The sequence below is a fragment of the Sinocyclocheilus rhinocerous genome, unplaced genomic scaffold, assembly GCF_001515625.1.
Source record: "Sinocyclocheilus rhinocerous isolate Xijiao unplaced genomic scaffold, SAMN03320098_v1.1 scaffold792, whole genome shotgun sequence".
NCBI classification, from domain to species: Eukaryota; Metazoa; Chordata; class Actinopteri; order Cypriniformes; family Cyprinidae; genus Sinocyclocheilus; species Sinocyclocheilus rhinocerous.
Window position 1 is genome coordinate 2,798,533 of NW_015626872.1, and position 10,961 is coordinate 2,809,493.

Below are 10,961 nucleotides of genomic sequence, written 5' to 3' on the forward strand. Positions count from 1 at the left end.
GTTTAGTGTCTTTGCATCAACATCCAATCCAGTTACATATGCAAATGACCATGTTCGGAGACAGAGTCGTAAGCTTTCCATTGGCTCTTTGACCCTCGAGAGGTGTGACCTCTACTTCAGTGACCCGCCGGGCTTTTCTGATCCAGCTGCATGCTCTAATGCATTAATACTGTAGGAAAGATATTTTCTGTGGCCACGAAAATATCCTTTCTTAGAGCTGATATGAACTTACACTGAATGTTCGCTGGACGAACAGATTAGTTGATGGCAATTTAATTAGACACAGAATAAATGTCTGACTTCATTTTTTTTTTTTATGTTGGAATCGAAACTAGGAATCGGTAAGAATCGGACTCGATCATTCAAACCCTACTCTGGACAGCAGAGCAGACTCACCAAGCTCTATGCAGGTGATGCCGAGTGACCACACATCAACCTTCCCGTCATACTGGCCTTCATCCATGGCGAGGATGACCTCTGGAGCCATCCTGCAAACACAGCACAACTCACTCATACCTGCCCATTAGACACATCTAACGCCAGAGTAAACCACTTAATTAAATTAAGAGTGTATTTCTGCCAAATGTGCTGTTGTAAGGAATGGGAAGTGTTTTTGAGCTGACTTGCTACAGCAATGTTTTTAAACTTTTAAAGGCACAATATGTAAAAATGTTTTATTAAAATATCCAAAAACCACTAGAACAGTGTTATATATTTTGCTGACTTGTGTACTTACATTATCCCAAATGTTTTGAAGAATGTTTAAATCCAGAGAAATAATTATGTTGGAATCGAAACTAGGAATCGGTAAGAATCGGACTCGATCATTCAAACCCTACTCTGGACAGCAGAGCAGACTCACCAAGCTCTATGCAGGTGATGCCGAGTGACCACACATCAACCTTCCCGTCATACTGGCCTTCATCCATGGCGAGGATGACCTCTGGAGCCATCCTGCAAACACAGCACAACTCACTCATACCTGCCCATTAGACACATCTAACGCCAGAGTAAACCACTTAATTAAATTAAGAGTGTATTTCTGCCAAATGTGCTGTTGTAAGGAATGGGAAGTGTTTTGTACCAGTAAGGTGTGCCCACAAAGGAGTTGGCAGGAGCAACAATGGAGGCGGAGCCGAAGTCTCCCAGTTTGACCTGGCCAGGCTCTGTCAGTAAGATGTTCCCTGCTTTCACATCTCTATAGAGGAAGAAACATATCTAGTGTATTGTTGTAACTGAAGGCGACAGCAGAGACATTTTGAGCTGGTACCTTGACTGTTTTAGGCCTGTCTTTGACAGCTGACTCCCCAATATTAATATTCTGTGCACTGGTTAGTTCACAGCAACTTTTTCGTTAAGGGACACCATTTGCCACCTAAAACTGATTTCCTGGGGCATTCGCGCCATTCTGAGCACTGTTTTATAACCTTATTAGATTTATAAATCATCTTTTATTTCAAGTTAATAAATCAACAATGAATAACTACAATCATAAGTTACCAGTCATATGAAATAAGCAAAGCACCAACAAAATTCATTTTTACACTGCAGAAGTGGCACAGAAGCTGCATTTAAAGAAGCATTTGGATGTATTGCAACACTGCAATTGAAACTGTATAAATAATGCTACGAGATACAATATTTTGAATGTTGTAAAACGTAATGCTTTTTAAAAAAATTAAATATGAACCTAAACCACTCATAGGTGCCTTCACCAGTGAGTCATTGAATAATTAACTCAACCAATTCTTCAAGAAGCAAGTGACTGTCTTTATAACTAACTCATTGAATCACTGATTCATTCATTAAGACAGATTCATTCAGTAACAAAACACATCTGTGTTTTATTCAGCTCTGTTGCGACTTTGTCTGGAACTGTTTAGTTTGCCAATGTGAGTAAAAATAGACAATAGTGTGTCTAAAATGTAAATCGCACTGTTAACGTCTTGTTTTTAAGAACCGTTGTATAAAGTCAATATTACATTTAGAATCCTGCTGATATTCGGGAAAAAAGCACGCTTGTATGATACATCGCTTGCTCCATCATGTCAGCTTCCACATTGCTGAAGCCACAGTTAAAATATTACTGAACACAATATGTATCTCACACACCATGCTTTTGTTAAAACCAAGAATCGAGCGGCTCTGTACCTGTGAATCATGTTGTGCGAGTGGAGGTATACTAAGCCCTGCAATGCACCATGGGTAATTGCTGCAATCTCCACTTCCTGTAATGGTTTCTTGTGCACTGAGGGGAAAGAGGAAGAAAACAACGGGATCCTGTTTTTTGTTTCTGCATCATTTTACACTTCTGCATCCGACGAATGGCTCTGAGCATCCTCGTGCTTTTAGAAACAATTCACTCACCTTCCAGCAGATCCGAGGCCGAGCCCAGACAGTACTCCATCACCAGCTGCAGGAAAGCAGACACAGAAAAGAGGAAGGTGGAGAGAAAGAAAAGGTATAAGTGCTGTTAGCAAGTGACAGGTGGTGCGTTTGGGGCCGCTACTGTAGTAAATGTAAACAGTGTTAGCAGCTCAGTGCATTCTCTCCCACACACAGAAGCACTCACCCATGCTGTGTGTTCACGCAGGTAGCAGCCTCTGTACTCCACAGTGTTGGGGTGCCGCAGCTTTTGAAGGAACTTCACCTCTTTCACGATATCCTGCCATTTCTGCAGCAGGAACGAGAGAACAATGGAACAATCACGGGACTACTGAGCGTATTGACAGTAGACTTCCTTGGCTATGTTGCCTTCTCCTGTTGCCATCTCTCTTACTCTCTCCTTTCCCTCATATTTTTACTTTGTCTAGATAATTTACTTATATTTTAGTAGCGGTTTTTATTGTGCATTTATGTTTCTGTAATTTTTTCTTTTTTCATATGATGTGTACATGTGTAATGATGCTCTTTCTTTGTTTTTAGGTTGACCTTTTAACATTCGGTCAAGGGTCTACAGATGAAAAACAGCATTTTTGGCTAATTCTGGCACATTTACAGTTATGTTTATTAATGTGCATTGCCCCTGTAAACAAATAAACTTAAACTTAGCCAGAGAGACGCTGCATGATTTGCATAATTTGAATACAATGCTGGGGAAAACAACAGAACTTGGTAAGATGCCGGTAAACATAAGAAACGGTATTCTATGAGCGCTTATGAACTGAGCTGCTTTCCTGTCTCAAGCCTACATAGGCAGCATCCTAACTATAACCTCACAAAAAAAACGGCTCGAGATGACTCAACTCAGAACGGAGTGCTCTTTTTCATTGGTCTTGGTTCTGGAAGTGTTTTTCCATAGAAGTCTTTGTTTAAGAGTTATAAGCCGTGATCAAAAAACATGAGAGTGACAAGATTACAAACTTTGATTTGAAGCAAAAAATGATTCTAAAATTGGACAAAAGTACAAGACTGAGCACTTCACCCAGCGTTAATGAGGGAAAGAACTACAATCCCATTAATGGCCTCATCAAATTAAACATGACAGAGAAATATAAACCTATTCATTTTATGTTGGTTGTATGTATATTTACTAGAGGTGTAACGGTACACGTATTCATACTGAAGATTGTCGGTACGTGTCTTTGTTCGGTACGCATGTGTACAGAACAAATAAATCAATTTTTTCAAAAAATTCAGACAGTAAATGGCATTTTGGTGCTCTTTGATGTGGCGAGACAGATTGCTGTATAAACGCCTCAGTTTTCATCTTTACTACTAGTTATAACACAAAATATACATGAATGAACATCTCATGTGATCGCTCTATCAGTGTTTCAATTACAGAAAGACGTGTCATTAAAACAGCTTGTAAACAAAATGTCACGCAGCATTTCATTTCCCTCAGGCAAGTCATCAGTGTCCACAGCTCGTTATTTGCTAGAGAAATGAAGTCTAGAGAAGAGCATTTTGAGAAATATTAGACTATATACTTCATTATATTTTACTTTACCTGTTAGTGGTGTCTTAAATATTTAATGAACATTTAAATAAGTCTTTTATGAAACAAGTTATTACAGCAAGTGTGTAAATGATTATATTTCAACAACAAACAGAAATTGTATAATTTAAAAAATCTGCATTATGTGCAATTTACATGTTTGCATACAAATTTTAATTTGAGTGTTGATTATTATGGTTAAAAATAAATAGCAATTGAATTTAGGTTTGGGTTCTGTTGTTAACTGCAACCTATAGTAAAGTAAAAGGGCTCCATATAGTTTAGAGCAGAAGCAAATGTCACGCAGCATTTCATTTCCCTCAGGCAAGTCATCAGTGTCCACAGCTCGGTATTTGCTAGAGAAATGAAGTCTAGAGAAGAGCATTTTGAGAAATATTAGACTATATACTTCATTATATTTTACTTTACCTGTTACTTAAATATTTAATGAACAATTAAATAAGTATTTTATGAAACAAGTTATGACAGCAAGTGTGTAAATTATATTTCAACAACAAACAGAAATTGTATAACAAATCTGCATTATGTGCAATTTACATGTTTGCATACAAATTTTAATTTGAGTGTTGATTATTATGGTTAAAAATAAATAGCAATTGAATTTAGGTTTGGGTTCTGTTGTTAACTGCAACCTATAGTAAAGTAAAAGGGCTCCATATAGTTTAGAGCAGAAGCTGAGGTAGATTTTTATCCCTAAGAATTTTAATTGTAATAGAATTTATTTAAAGAAAATGCAATTTGTTTAGTAAACCATTGTTTAAGTTAAAACACACACACACACACATACATATGTATACACACACACATATATATATATATTAGAGTGTAGGAAGACTGACTCATTGGCAGTGATTTGTGTGAGCTGGCGGAGCTACAGAGCTCTTCTGGTGTGATTTGCTTGTTTAGATTCTCTGATTGGTGGAGATTTCTCTGCAGAATCATGGGTAACAGTTTTTCACCAGGAATTCCATTGTTAACCATGATTAAGTTAGCACTTAAAAATAAGTTCTGTATGGAGAAAATAAATGGGATTTTTACCTCAGGAACTCGACTGATGCACTCTATTTCAATAGAGCTCGATGTTAGCAAGAAGCCAAGTTAACAATGCAACACTTTTTATTTTATAAATATTTAGTATATCTATTACCAGACGGAACTATTTTGCTGATATTTCTTGTTTTTGGCCAAATTATGTAGCCCTACAAACAAGCACAACAAACCAGTTGTTCTTTTTGACTTAATTGCATTTTAAAATTTGAACAGAAAAATCGCGATTGCATTTTCCCCCCAAATCATGCAGCGCTACTTTCCAGTGTGCTTGTGTTTCCTCAAACAGGGTATACTTTGAAATGCGTTTGCACTCAAACTGAAAGCAGTATAATATTCTGCCAACATTTTCAAACATCCTTGGTGTCAGAAGTCTGCCTATGATACCTAAAAAAATGCTTTCCAGGTAGGCAGCTCAATAGGTTTTGGAAGGGAGCCATCATCTTGCTCTTACATAAAGCCACCAGCATGATGTTCAAGTTTTCTTGAAGACCGATTCTAGCAGAGTCACACTGCTTTGTTTGACTAAAGATGTAGGAGCATTGTGTTGGTGTGTTTGTGTTCACCTCATTAGACTGCTTGCCACTGTAGGACATCTTCTTGATGGCCACCACCTCATTGGTGCAGATGTCATGGGCCTGTAAGAAGCGTGCAAACACACGTGAGGCACAGACTCTGCTCACTGAGATGTGCTGCACTTCTGAACGTCTAAAGGCCACTCACAAAGTAGACGGCTCCGAAGCTGCCATGGCCGATCTCCCGCAGGTCTGTGAAGAGTTTCTCAGGATCCTCCTTGTAAAAAAGTTCTGCCACCTCTGGGTCCTTGAGACTCCCAGCCCGCGCACTCGACGGCATGGCCAGCGCCTTCACACACACACACACACACAACAGGGAGTTTGCACATTAACATCCGAGGAAACAGGAATGGAGTGAACACAGCTATAAATATGTGACCCTGGACTACAAACCCAGTCATAAGGGTCAATTTTTTTTTTTAATTGAGATTTATACATCATCTGAAAGCTGAATAAATAAGCTTTCCATTGATGTGTGGTTTGTTAGGATATGGCAATATTGGCTGAGATTAGGGATGTCAACGATTAATCGATGATTGATTAATTGTCGATAAGAGATGCAATCGATTAAAGCTATCGATGGTCGATTAAGCCATTTAATTTTGGGCTGCATGCGGCTCATGCGCAAAACACATGCGAGCGGCTGTGAGTGACGGTTACGGTATAAATGCATCATCATTCATTCATAATGTACAAATTAAGCTTTTAATGTGATTTAAACTTTAAGAGTACATTAAAATAGAAACAACACAAAGTTCTTCAACATGGAAAGCAATAGAAATGTAGTAACAGTCATTTCCCCAGATAATTCTTTCATATCGAGGTCTGCGCTTTGCAGGGCTGCGGGACACAGGACAGATAGGCTATTCGTTCCTACAACTTGTTAATTTGTGGCCACTGTCCATGTGCCATTAATTTTGTTCCTTAAATAACCCATGATTTAACTAAAATGAGGGAACAAATTAATAAATCGAACAAATTCTTAATTCATGGCCATAAAATCTTTCATTTCCCTTAGATGCGAAAACAGTGATAAAAAGTGAATGACAATAAAATAAACCTGCAAAATTAGAGGGTTAGACGGTGACGAGCACCACGAAACCATTTAAAGAGGCGCGTTCAGCGGTCTCCGTGTCGGGATAGGAAACAGTCAACAAAGTAAAATGATCTCAAACGAGCTCTCTTCATTTTATCAAATGATCATAATCACATCTATTCATTTTACAATCCTGCTACTAGCATTTTATTCAGACTAAATCCACTTTAAATCGGGTGAGAAAGCCGGGGGGTTTTTTTTAAAGTAACTTTTGCACATCCTGTCATGCATGGACGCATTTTGCAGCATTAAGATTAACGATTAATCGATTAATTGATCGTTAATTTAAACGACGATCGATCATGGAAATGATCGAAAATTGACATCCATAGTCAGAACCTTCAGAGGTACATTCATGTAATTCATTAATTAATATATTCATTTGTATAATTCCCTTATCACTCTTTTTCATTATAGAAATCTGCAGCAAAATGCATATTGAGTCTCATGCTCCGTATCCTCACTGTATTACACTGTATGAGCCACTAAAGCCTGATGTATCAAATATGATACAAAACAAAACATTTCCACACTTCAAGAGTTTCCTTTATATTTTGTATAAAGGTTCAATAAACTGTTCCATTTAAAAGAAAATAGATGTTCCTATGTCAGGCCTGACAGGGTTAAATAATAATACATGGTGTTACACAATCATTTGATGGAGCCTGATGAATATATGCGACACAGCCCATAATAACAATAACGATCAGAAGCAGCATTCGCAGCACAGAAAGCGGAGCTCGGTTAGAGGAGCTGTGGGCTCGGTCTTACCGTGGTGTGCGGGATCCACTGCGGCTAGCTCGAGACAGCTAGCCTAGCACCGGCCTGCTGAGGAGAATCCCGCCAATCCTTCCCGCCTCACTTCACAAACACGACCGACTCAAACCGCGAGCCATAGACTTCTAACGCCACGATCGCGATCACTGCCGTTCATGTGTGTGTGAATGTGTAATACCGCCGTGATCCGTTAACGGACTCGATCAGCTGACTGTCAGCGAGCTCTTTAAACCACAGTCCGGTTTTCCGCTTCCGCCGCGAGTGTGGGCTTCGTTTCTGCTCATGCCGTCGGTGTCAGGCGTGCAGTTCGTCTCTTTCTGTCATCGACAGCTCCATCCCTGTTTTTCTTTCCTCTCTCATTCGCTTTTTGTTCAGGACTTCATGATGGCGGAGCGGGGCGGGAGCCGACCGGAAACCGGAAGTGCGGGTGAAGCGCAAATTAAGGGTTTCTAATCGTCTGTAAATACGCGTTTCATTACAGCTAGTGGTGGAAATTTTGATTCTTTCAAGAGATTCGTTCATTTTCAGTTCGTTCACCAAAATGATTTGTTCACTGATTCGTTCAATGACCATTTCTTCATATGACATAAATACGCCAGCAGGTGGCGAAAAAGAGTGTCTTATGTGTTATGTCTTAAAGGCATAGTTCACCCAAAAATGAAAATTCTGTCATTAATTACTCACCCTCATGTCGTTCCAAACCTGTAAGACCTTCGTTCATCTTCTGAGCACAAATTAAGATATTTTAGATGAAATCCGAGAGCTCTCTGACCCTCCATAGACAGCAACACAACTGAAATGTTTCCAGACCCAGAAACGTAGTAAATCAACAATTTTTCTCCCCCGAGTTACGTCTTCCGCCACTTTAGAGAGTATGACAATGCATACGCACGCTTTCCCCTAAGCCTAAACAACGCTGATTACGCTGATTACGCTCCTTGGGTACTCTCCAAAATGGCGGAAGACGTAACTCAGCGTACGCTCTTCTGTGTCAGCCGCGCTGCACGGATGCGCTGTTTTCGTTCAAATCAAAGTGTAAATACATGCAGAAAACGTATCCTTGTGTCGCGGCTGACACAGAAGAGCGTACGCTGTTTGATTCAGCGGATATTCTCTAAAATGGCGCTATGGTGATGCGGAGAGACACGGAAGAGACGAATTGTTGAATAAAGTCATTAATTTCGTTTTCTTCGCATACAAAAAGTATTCTGGTCGCTTCATAACGTTACGGTTGAACCACTGATGGCAGATGGACTATTCTGACGATATCTTTCATACTTTTCTGGACCGTGACAGTGTAAGTTACTTGGCAGTCTATGGGACAGTCACAAGCCTCCCGGTTTTCATCCAAAATATCTTAAACTGTGTTCCGAAGACGAACGAAGCTTTCAGGGGTTTGTAACGACATGGAGGTAAGTGATTAATGACAACGTTTTCATTTTGGGGTGGAGTATCCCTTTAAGTAACATTTCAGTGAAAATTACAGTAATATTTCTTAGGTGCGGATATGGTTTTGATTGAAATACTAATTGAAAACAAATTACTCTGCTAATTTAATTTAATTTGGTAATTATAATTTATTATATTATTAATTTATTAAGTTTAACATGAATAATGTCACAATTTATTATTTTGATATTATAATTTATTATTAATTTTATATTACTAATTAAATTAATCTATTTAATTTTTAGGTGAGGATGTGGTTTTGACTTGCATACCTCATGAAAACAATTTAAGATGCTAATTCAACTTATATTTATAAATATATATTATTAAGTTATGATTAATGACTATGATTATGACACTGCTCCGGGTGTGTGTTCACGGTGTGTGTGTGTTCACGGTGTGTGTGTGTTCACTGCTGTGTGTGTGCACTTTGGATGGGTTAAATGCAGAGCACTAATTCCAAGTATGGGTCACCAAACTTGGCCACATGTCATGTCACACTTTTTTTTAAAATTAAGATTAATAATTTTAATAATAAAATTTATTATTTTAATAATAGAATACTATAACTTATTTATTTATATTGTTATGAAAGCAGATTTCTTTGCTAATGTAATTAATTTTATATGCACTGTCTGAGTAAGCATTATTTTACTGTTTAGATTTGGACGTGTGTTTGTCTGGAAATACACACTGGCCTGAAGTCTAAGTCTCCTAGCTTTGAGACCCTGCATACTTTAGTGTACTGTACTTGGTGCATACTAAGTTTGGGATTAGAAATAAGTTTCTTATTCTCTCTTCTCTATACGGCAGTAACATATAGAGACCTCGGCTTGTAACTATACTCTAATTACTATTTTGAAAATTATAACGCATTAAATTACTCAGTTACTAAAAAAGTTATCAAATTACAGTAACGTATTACTAAGTAATGCGTTACTGCCCAACACTGCAAGTAACTCGAGTTACATAATCAGATTACTTTTTTAAAGTAACTAGTAAAGTAGCGCATTACTTTTTAATTTAGAAGGAAACATCTGAGTTACTTTGCTTCCATGTGTTGAGTGACAGCTCTGGTGTTGCCATGGTGACAGAAATCAGGAGTAAGTGCAGAGCGTTGTGTGTGAACATGATCTTACTGTAGTTCTAGACTAAATATCAACGTGTGTTTACTCATCTCACTGCACACAAACACATTCAGTGTTCCTCACAATCAATAAAAACTGTCAAATGCAAACTCAGAATATTATACAAACCTGCAATAATTAAATATGTTAAATAAGACAAATATCATTTATGTATTTTATCCCATTTTATTAACCAGTGTCAAGTCAAGTCAAGTCACCTTTATTTATACAGCGCTTTAACAATACAGATTGTGTCAAAGCAGCTTTACAGTATCAAACAGGAAAACAGTGTGTCTGTGCAAAAGGACAATAAACACTCAATCACCGTGTCTTTGCTGCTGACCTTCAATGATCCAATTCAAGCATACTAATAAGCAAAAAAGACACATTTGTGTTTCATTTTTGTTTTTGCTGAATAGTGTTGAACTTTCTTCTCCTGCATCATATTCTTCATGTGATTAGTTTGAGCGGCGCCCTCTACTGTACAGACGTGAATTTACACTTCCTTCAGCCTGAGGCTCTTTCATTCCATTTCTTTGCTAATGTAATTAATTTTATATGCACTGTCTGAGTAAGCATTATTTTACTGTTTAGATTTGGACGTGTGTTTGTCTGGAAATACACACTGGCCTGAAGTCTAAGTCTCCTAGCTTTGAGACCCTGCATACTTTAGTGTACTGTACTTGGTGCATACTAAGTTTGGGATTAGAAATAAGTTTCTTATTCTCTCTTCTCTATACGGCAGTAACATATAGAGACCTCGGCTTGTAACTATACTCTAATTACTATTTTGAAAATTATAACGCATTAAATTACTCAGTTACTAAAAAAGTTATCAAATTACAGTAACGTATTACTAAGTAATGCGTTACTGCCCAACACTGCAAGTAACTCGAGTTACATAATCAGATTACTTTTTTAAAGTAACT

At 38.0% G+C, this 10,961-nt stretch overlaps 1 protein-coding gene across 7 annotated transcripts in view; it reads right to left on the minus strand.

The window, feature by feature from the left end:
• The window catches only part of LOC107720116 (serine/threonine-protein kinase TAO2-like), a 27,897-nt gene extending 19,985 nt beyond the window's left edge, over nt 1-7,912 (minus strand). Inside the window, exons 1-8 of one of the 7 annotated variants that reach the window (XM_016527762.1) lie at nt 7,451-7,912; nt 5,732-5,872; nt 5,575-5,646; nt 2,573-2,674; nt 2,368-2,413; nt 2,152-2,248; nt 1,085-1,198; nt 863-954 (exon numbers count right to left, since the gene is read on the minus strand). In XM_016527762.1, the coding sequence (XP_016383248.1) occupies nt 863-954; nt 1,085-1,198; nt 2,152-2,248; nt 2,368-2,413; nt 2,573-2,674; nt 5,575-5,646; nt 5,732-5,863 (655 nt within the window). In that variant the 5' untranslated portion in view covers nt 5,864-5,872; nt 7,451-7,912. Of the gene's footprint in view, nt 1-396; nt 471-862; nt 955-1,084; nt 1,199-2,151; nt 2,249-2,367; nt 2,414-2,572; nt 2,675-5,574; nt 5,647-5,731; nt 5,873-7,450 lie in introns of those variants that run through there. The other 6 variants (XM_016527768.1, XM_016527735.1, XM_016527727.1 and 3 more) reach the window with 6 other exon arrangements.
• Between the last annotated feature and the right edge of the window lie 3,049 nt (nt 7,913-10,961).